This window comes from Oryzias latipes, chromosome 3 (genome assembly GCF_053564925.1).
Source record: "Oryzias latipes strain Hd-rR chromosome 3, Olatipes_Hd-rR_3.1".
NCBI classification, from domain to species: domain Eukaryota; kingdom Metazoa; phylum Chordata; class Actinopteri; order Beloniformes; family Adrianichthyidae; genus Oryzias; species Oryzias latipes.
In genome coordinates, this window is record NC_136239.1 from 25175351 (window position 1) to 25193799 (window position 18449).

Below are 18449 nucleotides of genomic sequence, written 5' to 3' on the forward strand. Positions count from 1 at the left end.
TCTATAGTCATACATGTATTAATATTTTCCAGTATCATGAAGAACCCAATTGTTACTTTTCTGCAATTGTGTTGTTTATATAGCCTAATAATTTTAGCGCGTAAAGGGTCCTTTCAAAAGACATGCATTTATTTAATTTTGAGAGAAAAAATAAAACATACAAAAATAAAAGCAAAACAATAAAAAATTCATTAACAATGAGTTTATTCAGATAAACAGAAAATGAGCCACTATTAATGTGCTATTGTCCTGTCGTTGCTGCTCAATGGTGACAGCTGCATGCAATTCTGACAGCTCCCGCTAGAGGGCCTCCCGCCGGAAGTCCCGCTGTGACCTGCCTCTAAATGAGTGTGCTGATGTACTCACCGTGCACAAGCGGAGAGGTCCCACAGCGTGGTGGACAGAACCTCAGAGGCTCCATCTACTTGTGTGTATTCTGTCATCTTTACAGTGAACATTACCTTTAATTATGTTCCCGAATCTGACAGCGGCTCCTAGACAGCCTTTTGACTGACAGGTGTCCACACTTTCTGCGGACGATGATCATGAGGAAGGGGGCAACAACAACAACAACTGGGCGTGCTGCTGTCCCGGTGGAGCCGCAGCGTTTTGCAGTGCACGCCTTTTAGCCCCGCTGGGAACCACTCCCTTCCACGCCCTTTGTCCAGTTAGTTGTGCCGCTCAGGACCCAACGCGATGGCTGATGGAGACCCCCAGCAGGCGGACGGCGGGGAGGGCAGCCTACCCGGCCTTCTCCCCGGGCTGCAAGGTGCTGAAGCCAGCGTTTTGCAGCTCCGGATCAAGAACTCCATCTGGTGAGGCGTTCAGGCTCTGTGCGCAGCTCCATGCTCTGCCTTTTACCCCCCCCCCCCCCCCTTTTATTTTTTCAATTAGCCATAAAGTCATCATGTCATCTTGATTTGATTTGATTTCTTTGTCCTTTCATATGTACTATAGAAGACAAGTTGACTTATGTTCAGAGAACATGCACTTTAGGACTGGAATACAAAAGAAAAAAAAAACTTTTAACCCATAAAAACCCCCATTTTTCCTGAAAAAATTAAACAATGTAGAAGACACCAGAAAAGTGGACCACTAAACACATTTAAAATATTTTTCAGTGTCACCACTGCTTCTTAAGGGTTAAAACACCCTTCAAAAGGTTACAATTAAAACAGATTTTAACTGAATTACCTGTCATTTGGTGTATTTCTTTGGTTTAATAAGTTTAAAATGTTTGCAGTGTGATCAGTGACGGTGAGCATTGTGCTCCTGGGTATTATATGTAAACACTTACATGCGTGTAACAAGTTCTTTTAAATATTGTTAGGGTTTAAAATGTATGTCCTTTTTGAAGGATGTGGAGTAACTGCTAGTTTCATGTGTACAAATTACACCGGTACTTAAAAAAGAGCAGTAATTAATGATTTTATGACACTGTATTTATTTACTTTCACATAATATCTTTATAACTTGTTTGGTTCTTTCTCTCTTGAACATAAAAACCAAACGTTTAAAAATTGGCCTAAAAAGTTTTTTTTTTCTTAATATGATAATTGATATTGATAATTGATATTTATAATATTGATAAATGATATTACTACACTTTCTCCAAAACTTGATAAATTGATTCAAAAATCTTTCCTAATGTAGCATAATTTTGCACATGTTTTTAACTTTTTGATGAAATTTTTGCTATGAAAATTCCTGAAGTAGTGTTGTCTGCTTTAATAATATAGTATTATGTTTTATTCATATGCATGGCTTTTATAAGTAACATAAGCTGCATATATTTCAGATGACTGATCTGCATTTGCCATCTTGATTTTCTAAAATAGTTATTTTTGACGTAATACTTAAGTAATTCATCTTTTTCATGTGCTTTATCGATATCTTATGATTTTTAATTCTGTCTGATAAAAACTGGGAACCGGATATTGATAAATCATGTAATAAAATGGTTACAGTATAATCGGGGTGGGATTATAAAAGTTCGCTTCCTCCCACTACCTTTCAGGCAATATTTATTAATATGTCTAATTATCCTAAGTTTGATTAGTTACTGTATGAATGTATAACTGATGTTTATATTGCTGTTGTGTATTATTTCTACTTAATTTGCTTGAAATAAACCATTTCAAATCAAATCAAATCAAATATGATAATTAAAGTTATCATCTGCCTAACAAGCATATGAGATTTGATGTCAGGACTGCTTATGACACAAAGTTTCACACTCTCCCCTACCGTTTGACTCATTTATGACAAAAATCATTTTCTTGTAATGTTTTGGTAGTAAATCTTTTAATTAGTTTTAATTTTCCTCTTCATCTAAAAGAAAGTGAAACTGCAACAACACAACTGTGTTTTGAATACAAGTTTGTTCAGGGTTTTTGCTCAATAGTTTAATTCAAATCACATCTTTTTAAATGTCAATCTAACAATATGGACTAATACAAAAGTCTACAACTTTATAATCAGGAATTGATTGATTGACATCAGAAATTCAAGACATCTCATTTATCAGGTTAACTGAAAAAATGAGGAGCTTGACAAGAAAGACTTTAACAGACAATAACTGTTAGGAAAACAGATTATAACACTGAAGAAAGTTGTGTTATGTAGAAATAACACACATATTAATCGTTCTGTTTCTGTTGCTTGATTGAAAATGTCTGTGCTATAGAAAGGTGTGATGATGAATCTGTTTTATGTTGCATAAAAAATCTAGCTCCTGTTTACATCCATGCTTTTTTTCTGACCTTTTATCTCCAAATAAATAAAATGCTGTCCTCAAAAATGAGTACTGAAAAATAAAACAATAAACAGACAGAAACAGGTCAGAGTTCAATGTGTGCGTGAAGAAACGTGTGTGTGCAGCTACAATACTTCTATTTGGAGTCTGCCGGTTATTTTGCCGCACGTCGTCATCAGTCTGTCTTCAAATAAAGCGGCGTTCTGGAGGAAGGTGGCAGGAGCACGTTCCTCCGCCTCCCTTTGCAGACTCTGAATGAACGTGTCCTGCATTTGTCTGGGAGGAGGCTCTTGCGTCAGCTCGTTTTTCCCTGATCTAAATGCTTGCAAAAAGTTGCATCAGCTGTCATTCAGTCTACCTGCCAGGTCTTCCCAGCAAACAGCTTAGTGACGGGCTTTCGGCTATTGGAAATCCTCGACCCTCTGGTATCAGGGAGTTAAAGTGAACCGTTTTTATCGTGGCTTTAGGTGTCTGGTGACGCTGAAAGACTGTCATAAACAATGTAAGTCCAGGAACTGTCTCTTTCTTTCATTACACATGACAGCTTGTGTTCCTGGTGGCTGGATACACGACCTTAGAGATGATGGAGGGAGGGCTGTCTCATACCAAACATTCCTGTGCTTTATAAATACATTTGGACACGATTTGGACACACGTGCTCGTGTTACAAGACTCGTAATAATTCATACTTTGTTTTCTGTTTTGCAGCAAATCTGTTCAGTCCAAAGTGGAAAACATTCTGGTGGGTATTCTTGACATGTTTTTGGTCTAAACGTAAATGCTTATTGAAATATTTTTAACAATTAACCAGTTAATCTAGCATGTCATTTATGTTTAGTTGGCATGGCTGTAACATTGACTGTATATGAGAACTGGAAACTGAAAATGGCCTACTTCCGGCTCCAATGAAGTAAAGTCCATGCACTGCAGCCATGAGTTTTACAAAATAAAAGCTCTGCTCTCTTAACTGTTGGCCTTTGCTCACTTTGAATAATCTTTTGACTAAGAAGGCTATTGACTCTTGATTCATGAAAACAGGTTTTGGATTTTCCACATGAAGACTATTTCTTTTAAAATAAATAGTTACAAAATTTGTCACAGACAACAACAAAACTTCCAACAAAAACAAAATTTCACTAAAAGGAATCAGAGAGCTTCGAACGTGTCGTTGAAACCGAGATCACAAAAATGTGTTTAGTTTAGTATCATTTTTAGTAAAACTAACAATGTCTAACAATTGCTATGAATAACAAAGTTTTTAATATTTCCAAGCTTTATATGAGCTTGAAAATACTAACATTTGTAATATGCATCATGGTAAAGAAAGTTTTAAGACATCAGTGTTTAGGAAACAGAGTTGCGAGCAGAAAATGAAAAACATTTTCATAAACACAGACCAACAGACGTGGGAACTGTTCACCAGCTTCCAAGCATGACTGTGATGGTTAATGACATTTGTGCTCATTTACAGACGTCCATCACATTCTTTTTGTCTGTTTTATTGAGCTGGACGGGAGCTGGGAGCGTTCATTCTAAGGAGCCAGTTAAAATAGTGAGCATGTCTGGCTGAGCGCATGTGTTGTTATGATCAGAGGTTCATCTGCTCATCTTGCTGGAGCCGTTCAGGGTGAGGTGTTAACAGCAGAATATTTGGGTTCAGCCATGCAGGCTCCCCTGATTTGTCTGCAGCTCCTTACTGTGATCATGTCACTTTCTCCACAGACACATTGAAGCTAGGAGTGGTGGGTGTTTGCTGAACATTATGGTTTAATCACAAATTTTATACAGTCTAACATGACATTTTTATTTATAAAAAGAGTGAAATTCATGAACTTACTAGCGTTTCATCACAAAGTCTTTTGTAACAACATGTTAGTACCAAAGGGGCCAGTTGCCAGCATCACCCTTTAAGACAAGAATTTGTCATAAAAATTCACATCCAAACATTTATTTCTCAATCAAAATTACTGTAGACCCATATTATTTTCAAAACAAAACAATGCTGTTTAGAATTGGAAATATGAAAAACAAAAAAAAGATAAATAAATGATTAAGAATGAAATTAATAGTTGTGTTCTGTTGCCATACATCCAGTGGTCTTAAATATATGGTGCTACAAAATTATATGAACTCCCTACATTACACGAAACACTGTCATTAAAAAAAGGCAATATAAACGTAAAGTTTACAGTAAAGGCAAAGGCAATAATTAAGAAATGTCAACAGATTTTTGATATGAAAAATAAACATTTTATGAAAAGGTATGAAAAAGAAATGGGAGAAGTGTGGTTTTAGACTGAAACCTGTCACAGTAATATTGATTCCAGCATTGGAGAAGAAGCAATATTTTCAAAGTGTCTTTTTTTACCTTAGAAAAAGATGTTATACATTACACAATTTCTTTTAGAAAACAATAACATTGTGATCTAAGAGATGATTGTACAACATTGGGAAACAGAAAATATATGCAGATAGATAAAATAATATGGAAAATACATTTCAGAGAGCCACAAGGATTGAACCTTGAGCCTTGATGGTTATTTTAACAGATAATTTATGTTGTCAGTGTCTCCAATTTTTAAAATATATATGATGTTTGCAGATGACATACATTTTATGTGACAAGGAAAACATCAAAACAGATATTTGTCTCTTTTAAAAAATGAAAGGAAAGTTGTTGAAGACTGCGAACTGCAGCCATATTGTTGGTTTAGAAACAGAAGGAGACAGGAAATTGCAGAGCTGAAGATGTTGAGGTTCTCTTTGAGAGTGATGGGAATGAAAAGGATCAGGAATGAATCCATCAGAGGAAAAGCTCATTTTAGATGTATTGGGGATCAATGCTGGGAAGCCATATTGAGGTAGTTTGGACTTGTTAAGAGTGGGGACAGTAATGATGTTAGTAAAAGGATGCTTGAGGTCGGAAGACCAAAGAGGAGGTTTGGGGAAGTAGTGAAGGAAGATGGTGTGAGTGAGGTGAATGCAGAGGATAGGATTGGGTGGAGACCACTGAAGTCAGCAGCTCAAAGACAAAGATTGCTGTCTCTTAAAAAATAAAATAAAGAAACTTTAATAAGAACTGTCTTGTGACCTTTATTTTACCTATTTGACAGATCCATTTTAGAAATGCTATCATTTGGTTTCTTGATTTAGTACATATTTATTTAAGAGTCACATTTAAAGGGTTTACAGTTTAAAGGGGACTGCTGTTTGGATGAAATAGAGATTTAAAACCTAAAGAAGCATCTCTGTAAATGGATGAGATCTGTTAAACTGCTTATTTCAGGAAAATAAATGAAAAAAAATTGAGAAATATATTATCAGGATTACCAGTAAAAAGGAATAATACAAGGAATATGTCTTGCTTTTTAGATGTGCATAAAAAGGCATGAAGAAGGGATGAGGAGAAAAGGGTTTAACACAATTCTATATTTGACTAATAGATAAGTAAAATAAAAAGGGCAGTTTTTAAATTAATTTCTTTTCTCCCGTCATCATTCTTGTTGTTTGGGGTATTTTATGCAATATATCAGAATTAAATGAATATCAAAAACAAAAAGGAGCATTCCTTAGGAGCCTCAAGCACAAGCACACCTGCCTGTAAGGAGCTCCACTCACTTTCAGATCTAACTGACAGTATTAGCATGCGTCCTCTCAAAGCTGTGGTCTTCTTTTAAACGTTACTATATTGCAGGTCAAAAAAAAAAGAATGCAATGACATCTTTTTTCCTTTCTGTTCCATTTCATGTGTGCAGCAAGATGTTGAGAAGTTCTCAGATATTGAAAAGCTTTACCTCTACCTCAAGCTGCCCTCGGGTCCCTGCAGCTCTGCTGACAAAAGGTAAGACCCACCCTGGAGTCTGGATGGTTGTGCAGCCAAGTGCACCTTGGAAACGTAGAATTATTTTTAAAAATTAATGTAGTAAATATTGGATATATAAAGATTATAACTTGAACTTCATCAAAGTACAACTACTAAAATTGTCAATTTATTACTGCTATAAAAATGTGTCCACAGAAAAACGTTCAGAATCAGCATTACTATCAATCTCATCACAATTAACATCACATGTAAACTTTTTGTATTGAGGGCTACATGTAATAAAGTTTATTAAATAACAAAAATAACAAATGCCTTAAATGTGCTTTTGTGTATATGTACATACTTTAGCTTAATAAACTTCAGCCAACTGTTGTTTTTCAACATCAGAATAATCCAAAAGGAACATTAGAACATTCCACCACACTGCATGGTCACGTCTTTGCAGAATTCACAGTGTTTGGACCGGAATGATGGACGGATCAGTTTTTGCTGCCATCATGTGTGTTGTCCACTGTTATGGTACTTGGTCATTTATATATTATAGTAAAATAAACATACTGTCACTCAATCCAGATTGTATTTTCCAATATCAATTATAATCAATTTACTTTATTTTCAAGTGATTTTATAATGGTTGGGTCAATTTCATTAACTTGCCTCAGAGAGATCGATCTGGTTGGATCGTAGGAATATATATCGTTGATTTATTCGATTGTTATACCACTAGTTTATAGTAATTCAGTTCTTAGCTTGCCTTCAAGTACATGTGACATTACTCAGTGACATTGAGCAGAGGAAGCTCCTGCTTAAAACACCTAACACGTTCTACATTTTGGGAATCGGCCTTCTCTGTCCCTTGCAGGAGCTTAGAGGGTGATTGGATCTGATCACTGTTTTGCAATGCTGTATTTTATCCTTCAGTAGTACAGGTTATACAAGTACAATTATCTTACTAATAAAAATAGAACTACTTTTCACTATCTACCTGTTGGAGATATGTAAACATAAATATGCCACCTTGTTATTAATGATGTCTGACTCTATCTGTTGTCAGTGACCACAGCTCCCTGTCATCCAGCCGTACGCAGCAGATGCATGCGTTCAGCTGGATCCGGGACCATTTAGAGGAGTACCCTGAGACCTCTCTTCCCAAGCAGGAGGTCTACGATGAATACAAGTAGGTACAAACAGGCATAATAAAGTGTATACGACAAATGTGAGCTGTTTGTTCTCAACAGCAAATAGTGTTTGTCCTTTTATTCTGCCCTACATTACTGGAGGGGGCTAAGGCGTTAGTATAAATAGATACAGCAAGCACGGGAATCACAGAGCAGCATGTGTTGGTAATATTAGAATGGAAAATCTTACACAGTCATTGAAATACACTCAGTGTTATGCAACTATCTTTTTAACTCCGCTAGAACAGAAATACAGCGTCCTCCAGAAACACTGGCGCCTTGAGGATAAGCTTTAAAAAGATGAGCTTCATAATAATTTTTAAATTAAATTTGTCAAGAGGGGTGGAATTTTGATAAAAGTAAAAATAAATGAACCAATTGACTTTATTTGAAAAGCCATAAACAATACAATATTTGCACCAAGTTGTCCTTTTTTTTATTTGCAATTTACCGTATACTGTACTCTAATTTACTATTGTGTCACATTTACAATTGTTGTAGTTGTATGAGACCTGCCTGTTAAGAAAAAGATTTTCCTATTTGTAATACATCCAGCTACAGCTGGTCACCACCAGAACTGGGAGTTGTGTTTTGCTGCTTCATAATGGTGTGTATGTCTGGTTCAGTGCCTGCAGCATCATGACTCTGGGGTCTCCAACCCTTTTATTCGTGGTTTTCCGCCCTGCCTGTTTTGCAGCTTTGGTAATTGCTGCTTACCTGGATCAGGTGTGTTCAGACAATCAGAAACTGGGCTGATTCAATTCAGCTAATCAGCAATTGTTAGGGTTAGCTGTAAAACAAGGAGGACGGTAGTCCACAAGGAACGGGGTTGGCGACCCCTACAGCCTTTTGCTTCAGCTGTCTACATCTTAGAAATCTTAGACCAAAGACCATTGCCTTTTTGAGATACTTATCAATATGTTGGCATAGAGAAATTCAGCTGTTTTTGTAAACTCGGCCTAACTTTAAAACCAAGCAGCATTTAGTCCTATAAATCACATTTTTCTCATTCCGATGTTTGGCTTGATGTTTAGTCAGTTTAATCACCAGCATGATAACCACATACCCACCATATTTTCTGATGGTTTCATGACAAGCAAGCGAGTTATGCACAATAAAAATATATACAAATATTAGGTTTTCAAAAATACATGTATTGTTAATGAAGGTTCTCATTCATACAGGTAACATTGTCTTGAAGTTCAGTTTTTTTAAACCTTAACTCAAAATATTAAACAGAAGCACACATGATCAAACTGGGAAATTTTCCTGGCTTGATTCACAGCTGTTTCCTGAAAAGAATGTAGTGCATTATGACAACAACTTTTATGTTATGCTTTGAAACTCCTGACAAGCAAGAAAGTGGGGATATTTTTGTTTCTGCAACTTGTGTGATTCTTCCGGTTTTGTCCTTCCCTCAGAACCTGGTGTATATAAATGCATTGAGATTCTGCAAAAGGATTGGCTGATTACTTAGTTGCATTAACGAGCAGAGGAGCAGGTGTTGCTATAACGTATCATAACGTCTGTGAAATGATCTGTGTGTTGATTTTTGTTTCAGAAGCTTCTGTGACAATCTCAACTACCATCCACTGAGTGCTGCAGACTTTGGAAAGATGATGAAGAATGTCTTCCCAAACATGAAAGCCCGCCGACTTGGCATGAGAGGAAAATCAAAATATCCTTTACTGGGATGGATTGTACTGGGGTGGCCTCTGTGTCTGTTCCAGGACCATCTGCTGCTGCAGTTCTTAAGCTCTCTAAATATAGATGTGAAATGAAATGAAGCTCTCCCCTCTGTCCCAAAGGCACAAGCATTATACTGAGACCCTCAGAAGAGTCTGCGATCTTGACCTTCATCCACATTCATGTTTATTTTTTCACGTGTGGGTTCTTTCTGTTCAGCCCCTGATGTCCCTTGTAAATTTTCTTTGCATGAAGATTTTTGTTTATCTTTCATTGTTTGTTCTCATAAACCTAGACACAAAGACATAGCTCTTAATTTTTTTGTTTTGTGTTTAAAATAAGCTTCATGTTTGCTAAGAAGTACTTGATGACAAACGCAGAGAAAAGTCAAAACTGTCCTGAAAACACAACTCTACCTTGGTGAGGTTATTTTCTCTAAAGTTTAAAGCTAAAAAAGAAAAAGAAGCCTTATATCAGCAGTTTAAAACTAGTTTTGTTGTTGAGTTTTTGTTTAGATTGAACCACGTTTAAACAAATCAGATGAGGCCAATTTATTTTAGAAGTAAATGTCTCAATAAAGAAAGAGAGAGCAGTACTAAATAGCAGAAATCTGTCATTTGCGGTCAAACATTTTTAATTCATAAGTACAAACCACATGCTGCAAAAGATCTACTTTGAGATGTCTGTATCCTTGGTGATCAGGCATCAGTGATCAGCAAAAAATTGAATAAATACACAGGTGACAGAGTACTATGCCACAAAAGACGTCTTTATATTTTAAAAAAAGTATTTTATTTGCAGGTTAACACTTACTAAACCCCTCAGGCTTTTTAAATGACTCTTCCCCTCTAAAGTGCTAACCAGCTGCTATTTACGCTCTTAGCATAAACCATTTGTTAATTAGAGGGGTGTTCAAACGATCAGGCCCCCTGGTCAGACAGCACCCCGGAGAGGACAAAGACATAAAGGTTCAACCATTTACACACCAATAACAGTGAATACTCATTAGGATGAAGCTTTGCAACAGATGGTGGGGCACACTCTTCCTCTTCCTCCAGCAGTCACCATATTTTCCCTGTCTGCTATAAACGGGGATCTGTAGCAGCTGTATCTGATGAGATGTCTAAGCTGCTGGAGGATTGGAAGTCACCATGAATAAATAATAAATAAATACTCAGAACTGTGTGGAACATATAGATCATTACACCTAGATGAAATGTGCAATTAAGCCTGTCAGAAATCTACACTAACTTTGTTAAGATAAATCATCTTTCTTATTATAATTTTTCGGTGTGCTATTTCTAATTTTTTTTATTCATGTGGACCAGAGTGAAACCAGAAAATCATTAAGAAAGCATTTGCTTACAGGTGAAAATTGTTTTGGAATCAAAACTGAAAAAAAAACACTTGACAATGGATAAAAAACAGTCTGCAATAAATGAACTGACTCCTTTTCCATCCTCCATCTGAAAATATCAGCCTCTAAATAACCATTTGGGCCTATTTGTCACCAATAGCTTCACCGACTTGTGTAAGATATGCCTTAATATACTTTATAGATATATACAATACATAATTCTCTCTTTTGATTTTTTTTTGGACAGAATTTGGTTTAAAGAGAAAAAATGTCCCATAGTAAATGTATGCATAGCCTAACAGTGAATTCTTCCTAAGAGATATCAGCTTTTTATGCCTACACAGCAATTCAAACTATTAATGTAATGCAAAACGTTTTCTATTTAAAAAAAGATCACATTAGGTCTATATGTCTGAGTTTTGAGTCTGTTTTGAGTCTGTGTCTTGAGTTTTTCTTGTAGAATTATGTGATCATTGCTACTCACTAGCACTATTTGAATTATTCAGAACTTTTTTAGAATAGTGTTTGACACTTTATTTTCTAATCTGCAAGATGATTCTATTTCATTATTTTGCTTTTACCCTTAACACTGATGAACATATTGCTATAGTGGACTGAGGAAAAAACCCTGCGTTCATATGCCTTCTTTGCCAATGCTGGACTTAAGTAAAACAGCAGAGGGAGTAAGAATACTTTATGTTTATCCGTTATATCAAAATCTCTACGTTTATTGTATTTAATTGTATTGTACTCCTTCCAGCACCAGAGTGATGTGCCGGAGTTGCCGGGCCAGCTAAGCAGCATCAAGGATGAGGTGCGGTTTGCAGCCTGTGATCTTGTCTGCGAGTGGGCCCAGAAGGTCCTGAAACGAGAGTTTGATGCCGTGGAAGACCTGGCTCGCTTCCTTGTAGACAGTCACAACATCAGCAACAAGTCTTTGGCAGCTCTCACAGTCTTGACCAGCGCAGCAACAGGTGAACATCAAGTACTCATTTGTATTTTTAATAAGAAAAAACGGTTGTAGTGACACCAGCTGACAGCTGCAGGTTACTGCACTTTCTGCTTTTAAATTAAGGCTCACTGTCTTTTAATTCATCTTTTTGTACATATAGCTGTTATATTTGTAGTTTGCCCAGTCTTTTTATTTTGCATTAAATAAATGTAACATTCTGGATGGGTAATATTCTCACGCATACTCAAATTTTTCGTCCCTTTTTTTCAAAACTTTACTCTTTCAAGTACAAAGTTTATATTTTCTGCCAGACTTTGATGAAGGTTAAAGCAGCAGCAAAGGATTCTTGAATAAATAATATTTGTATTTCTATTTCCAGAGGTTAAACCTTTGCAGTCGGTCTCAGCCTTCGCCCCCATGCCTCAGGCTCACCCCTTCCAGCCTCATATGACAATGCTATCATCACCATCTGTGGATGCAAAGCAGCAGCTGCAGAAAAAGATCCAGAGGAAGCAGCAGGAGCAGAAGCTGCACTCTCCTCTACCTGCAAACAGACAGACCAGGAGAGCAGACGAGGGTGTGGCCTGCAGTAGCCCAACACCTCAGTCACCACAGCCAGCCATAGGCAGTGTGGTTGCCTCTGTCCCAAGCCCCATCACAGTGAGTTAACTGTATAGATTGCATCAGATGAAAGAGATGCTATGTTTGGTCCATCAGAAATAAGACAACCATCTACATAAAGAGCAGTAAGAGTTTCATACAAGAGAGTTTAAAATAAATTCACCTCAGATTAAAGGAACTCAGCATGATGCTGTTAATATAAAAAGTGACTTTGCAAGAAGATTTCCTCGACTAATAACAAAAAAAATTAAATCAAACCACATGTTTTTTTTTCAGTGGTTAAGCATTACTTTAGTTATAGATGTGAGCTAAACATTGTTAAGTGGAAACAATATTTTTTTGTTTTATTTTAATTCATCGAAGCCTAATCTAGGTACCGGTATATTATTAGGGCTAAACTAACCGTGACTCCTTAAAAAAGTAAAAACATAAGGTTGCATTTACATTTGGAGTCCCACATCATGAAATCAATTATTTTGTACAGGTAAATAAAGTTATATTAATTTGTCCTTAAGACACAGAGAGATAGAGCTAAGCATGAGCTGTATGGAAGATTCAGTTTGTTTACAGGAAGCTGAAAACGTGTGAAAAATAATTTTAAACCTTTTTTCTATACATACAAAAGAAAACTAAAAAAAAGTAATGAATTCCATGAAATTTTCTACACTCGTTATGTATTCTCTTCATGGCTTTTTATATATTGTATATATTTATTTTAAAATATCATAATTTATGAGTCTGGCTTTCTTAAATCATGATTTAAATTTATTCCAAGATATAAAAAAGTACTGTTTTACATAGAATACAACTCTAATCCAAGGGCAGCACATGAGCTTTTATGGATTTTTGTGGTAATATTTGAACCCCACCTCTTTTTCAACACTCTTGCTCTCTGCAGGTACAGAGGAGCAGTCAGCTAATGTCCCCAAGCCCTGTGGCAACAATGGAGAGCAAAGTGCTGCCAATTAATTTCCAAATGGTTCCCCAGCCAGTTCAAGCAATAACACAGAGCCCCAAGCCGCTGCTCACAAGTCCAGCGGGGGAGCGTACAGCTCGGCAGCGGTACGCCCAAATCCTGCCCAAGCCTGCAGTCACCACCTCAATCTCTCTGCACTCGCCTTCCACCATGATCATCACCAACAGCCCTGTTAGGACTGTGATGACTTCGTGTCATGTCAGCCCTGTCAGTCTAGTCAATATGACAGCCTCGTCACTGGCAGCTAACGGCAACGAAACAACTAGCACCATGGCAAACGCTTCTATGCAGCTGACAGCGCAGGCCAGCAGATCTGCAGCTGGAGAATCAGGATTCAACCAGAGCCACATTCTGGCTCCTGTCGACAAGGCAGGCCAGTTCAGCGCCACCCAAAACATTGATGTTGAGATGGAAGTTGAAGCTATTCATAAGAACACTCAAATGCAAATTCCAAGCAGCCAAGTTTTTACTGAAGCATTGACAGGAAATAGACCAGGAGGTGCTTTACAGAGGGCGGCAAGTGTTCCCATACCTCAGACCAAATCCTTTCTGAGCCTAGAGGAAGCGCCTAAATACAACGAGAGGGCCTCTGCAAGCCATAACACTGCAAATGGCAATAATGGTGCAAATAGTTCAAGCACCTTCCTGTTAAATACTTCCAATCAGAGTACCAACTCGATTTCTTTATTAAGCACCAGCAGATTTTCTTCTTTTGGGGAAAACAGCCAAGCCAAGGAAGATTTCACGTCTACAAAGAATTTCAGGAAACGCTCTTGCCTCAGTGCGGAACTTTCCCCAGTAAAAAGGGCTTTTGTGACCGACCAGCCAGCAGAGGGTGCTATTAGTCTGGGATTTGATATAAGAAACCAAGTTGGGAATGTCTTTGATGTTGGTGCTCCAGCTAGACCTGAGAGCGCACCAGCCTGCAGAGAGGTTGAGATGATAATTAACTCTGTCTTGTCTACTCAAGATCATACACAATGTACTTCCTCTTTCACAGCCTGCCACTTTGACTCTGTTGCCAAAACAGACGGCTCATTACAGAGGAAAAACACCTCCGCTGTTTTGGAAACTGGCACCTCAGTCCATCATGCAGTTTTGCAGGAACAGCAGGGACACATCATGGCTCATGTGCATGCAGTACCCAGCAAGCCTGCTTTTCAGAAACATACAGGTGTGAGATCAAACTCAACCACAGGGAACCTGGAAGGAGCTCAGCAGCACACATTTGTGCGCTCCAGTCCTGCTGTCCACACCTTACCGTTTCTGAATCAGACACCATCCGGTCTGCTCACCTCCCATGATCACATGGACTATTTTTCCTTTGATGATGATGTGACTCAGGATAGTATTGTGGAAGAGCTGGTTCAGATGGAGGAACACATGAAACTTAAACGCTTGGAGGACTTTAGAAACAGCGACATAGTGCACAGCCAGCATGTTTCAATGCAAAGCAGTATGAAATCCACCAATCAAACTATGACGGCTGTCACCTATGCCGCAAACAACTGCAACCCAATCCAAACTTCTAGTCCTACATCTGAAATTATGGGAGGACCCCACACCCTGACAGCAGAGAGTCCATTCTCCCGCATTGCTTCTACGACTCCGGTGGACAGCGCCTTAGGAAGCAGTCGCTACACTCCAGCTGGAACTCCACACTCCAACTGCAGCAGCACTGTTCCTCCAAGTCCAGTGGAGTGCAGGAACCCGTTTGCGTTCACCCCCATCAATTCCACAGGTTTCCATGACAACAGCAGCAGTGTTTCCAGTAGTCCCGTGAAGCCTATGCAAAGACCGATGGCCACCCACCCAGACAAGGCCAGGCTAGAGTGGATGAATAGTAGTTACAACAGTGGTGTTGGGGCCACAAACAAGGCAAGCAGTGGAATGGGAATCCTCTCCAGCTATCAGGGTCTGATAGATGACCAATTTCGAAAGCCTCACGCCTTTGCAGCTCCTCACTCACACCACTATGATAGTCATTTCGGCCGCTTGACTCCCATCTCTCCTGTTCAGCAGCAGGTTGCAAGCATGACAAAGCAAGAGGGTTTTGCTGTGCCCGCCCCTTTGGATAATAAAACCACCAACTCATCTGCTGCATCATTCCGATGCCGAAGCGTGAGCCCTGCATTACATCAGAGGAACATGACTGGGAATGCAGTGAACAGTTCTCTTCCTAATGTTGCTCGATTAGTCGGATCACCGTTTCATTCTCCCGTGACTCCCGAGGTGTTAAGCATATTTTCTAATAGCGAGACAAGTCTTGGGTCCAGTAGCATGGCTCAGAGAAGCCGTTCTGTGCCTGCCAACATCATGATGGAAAGTGAAGCCCTCCCCACACACGGTCAACTATGCAGCAACAGAAACATAGCCAGTGTTCTCCTGAGCAAGCTGGACAGGGACCAAAATGACTCAACGCGTTGTTTGGGCATCAATAATTTACCTTCCACCTATTCTGCCCGGATGAACCTCACCCAGATCCTGGAATCCAGCTCCAATCTCTCCTGCACCGACAACCACCACAGTCTGAGGTCCTCAGATTCTGCCAGTGCTTGCAGCTCACAGAGGCTGAATTCCCTCACAGACAAAGCTATGAATGAACCAATTATGTTATCAGCAGGGAGCAACCAAGTGCCATCGTCCTATCGAGGGCAACCTCAACAGCATACCCAGGCTGTAATGTTTGCTACGAGCTCACAACAGCAGGAAGATGAACTTCAGCGGCAGCAACACTTAGACTTTAGCAGCACGCAGCACCTCTTAGACAGAAGTCTGGAGCAGGGGTCTGAGCTGACCACAGGCACTGCAGACTTTCCCTGTGAAATCAGAATGACATCTGAGCTCTCCAGCAGCATCAGTGACCTTAACGGACTAGACACAAACTTGCTGTTCAACCCCAACCAGCCGCAAGGCCAATATCAAAACACTGCATCAGAGGAGCCAGGAAATGACGAACTGTTTCTGCAAATGAGTGAGTCGCAACATTCAAGTGGACTTGACTGGCTAGAGAGCAAAGATCATCCCACTGTTGGCTTGATGGGCTGAAAACTGTTTGGTCCTTTTTTTTTTTTTAAATCTGAGTTTTGTATTCTTATTTATTTTACACTTTATAATGCAACATTGAAATCTGAAATGTGTTCATTATAAGTGCCAGGTTGAACAGAGAAAATGCTGCAATGAGTAAAATGCTGGTCATTTCACTTTAATATACACACTTCACATAGTGTTTTTTTATCATAAGCATTTCCAGCACACAAAGGAAAAAGAAACGTGTTGCAAGTTAATTTTCAGTGTTTAACTGGATACTTTTTGTGTATGAATAATTGTGGGAAATAGGAAGCAACTTTTTTTTTAAGTACCGGTAGTTATTTTCTGGTGCATATGATGTACTAAAAGTGACACTTTTGTGTGCTTTATGCTTAGAGAAAAAGTGGAAGATTGAAATTTCATAAGATATTACTAACAATACTACAGTATTATAAAGTTTTGCTGTCCTACATTGCAGATACACATTCATACATTTTTAATGTGTGCATTTTATATAAGTAGGATTGCAAAATATATGAGTTGGAGGAAGACTATTAAAAAAACAATTATAATTACTCCTAAGGATCTAAATACTTAAAAAATAAATAGTATATGTAAATGCATAAAAGATTGTCTAGAAGACTCTTACTGGCTGTAATCAGTCTGTGAACCTGAAGATCAACATCAGCATAACATAAAGCAGCTCATGTAGAGTCTAATAGTCCAAAAAAATCCCTTTACTTTTATTCACATTCACTGCACTACAGAAAAAAATAGAACAAACAATCATCATATTCAGTAAAGAAGAATTACCCTGTTTCCAGAAATACCCCCAAAAGCTTTCATTGTTTAATGAGGATGTATGTAGCACTTTTTTATGCAGACCATTGTGAAAGCTAGTGGTATTTTGCAATATGAAATTGCTTTGTTTACTTTCTGGTTTGAAGAATAACAAATGATAAAGATATAAAGTTAAAAAACAAAATCATTTTTTTCAGTTTGATTTTGCACTTAAAAGTCCACAGAGTAGTTTAAAAAGCCATGTTTCCTTTGCATTTTGTGTCCAAAAACTGATTTAAATCTAAAGATTTAAAAAAACAGAGGCCTATGACTCCACACCTCAAAACTGATGTTTATTGTAAACAACTGACAATCTATTTTGTTTATTACAAACACACTGTTTTCCCTGTGTAAAGTTTTCACTGTATATCCCCTGAAGTTACATCATGTGACAATGTAGCCTTAAACTAATACCGAGCAGTGTGTGAGTTATTAATGTGACACTGGGGCAAAAAAGCTGCTTTGGGTTTATTTTTCATGAGCCTTATATCCATGCCAAAGACGCAACTTATACTCCCATGCACTATTCATGGGTGTTATGTTATGCAAACTCTTCTTGTGGTATGTCACGTGCACACTAAGAAAGATGTGTCCGATAACTGTTTTAACACACACACCCCTCACAGAGGTGGAGAAGCTGATTAAAGATGCATAAGTTTTGCCGCATTTGATGCAATATAAAGACGTTTGTCTCTAAAAAGAATATGCCTGTTAGGAAAACATGAAGAACTTAAAAAATATATATCTTCCCCATATCTGTCTTTATAAAAAAACACCCAATTTGTACAATTAGCATCAATACTTAATATGCATAAAGTTCAAATTTGCACTTGTTTTTAAAATGCAGTGATACTGAATCCCATGAACTAAACTTCCTATATAAAATCACAATTTTTATAATAATAATTAAAGCAGGCTTTATGTTTTTAACATTAAATTCATTAAATTAACAGTCACATAAGTTGGTCTATTTTCTGTTTTAGTTTTTTGACATGTTTGTAAGCTTAAATGCCTAACTTTGTATCTGTGTTGTTGCTTCTGTTGGTTTTTTAAAGACTTTACCCTTCCTCTTATAAGTGGGGTATAGCTGTGAAGTTGCCCTCTCACTGTAATTATTTTTGCTGTGGCTTTTAAGATGCATTTTAGTTTGGTGTTTTTATAAGAGGACCTGTTTGGTAAAACAGTTTTTAAAGACTTTTTAAAACTAATAAAGATTTATAACTGCCAGGAA

The 18449-nt window shown here is 37.9% G+C and overlaps 1 protein-coding gene across 1 annotated transcript; it reads left to right on the forward strand.

Moving 5' to 3' along the window:
- Window positions 1–367: 367 nt before the first annotated feature.
- On the forward strand, window positions 368–18449 carry LOC101156314 (DNA-binding protein RFX7-like). The gene is made up of 9 exons (XM_011491418.3): window positions 368–815; window positions 3464–3497; window positions 6511–6596; window positions 7633–7755; window positions 9318–9434; window positions 11398–11482; window positions 11560–11773; window positions 12131–12411; window positions 13271–18449. Exons 1-9 carry the CDS (start codon window positions 697–699, stop codon window positions 16394–16396), a joined length of 4185 nt encoding a protein of 1394 aa, XP_011489720.1. The 5' UTR covers window positions 368–696; the 3' UTR covers window positions 16397–18449.

Excerpts from the sequence above, each read along its gene's own strand:
- LOC101156314 (XM_011491418.3), top strand. The coding sequence starts at position 697 with ATGGCTGATGGAGACCCCCAGCAGGCGGACGGCGGGGAGGGCAGCCTA. Across the intron at positions 9,435-11,397 it reads GGCATGAGAGGAAAATCAAA|ATATTGCTATAGTGGACTGA; the intron begins ATATCCTTTACT and ends ACACTGATGAAC. Across the intron at positions 12,412-13,270 it reads CTGTCCCAAGCCCCATCACA|GTACAGAGGAGCAGTCAGCT; the intron begins GTGAGTTAACTG and ends TGCTCTCTGCAG.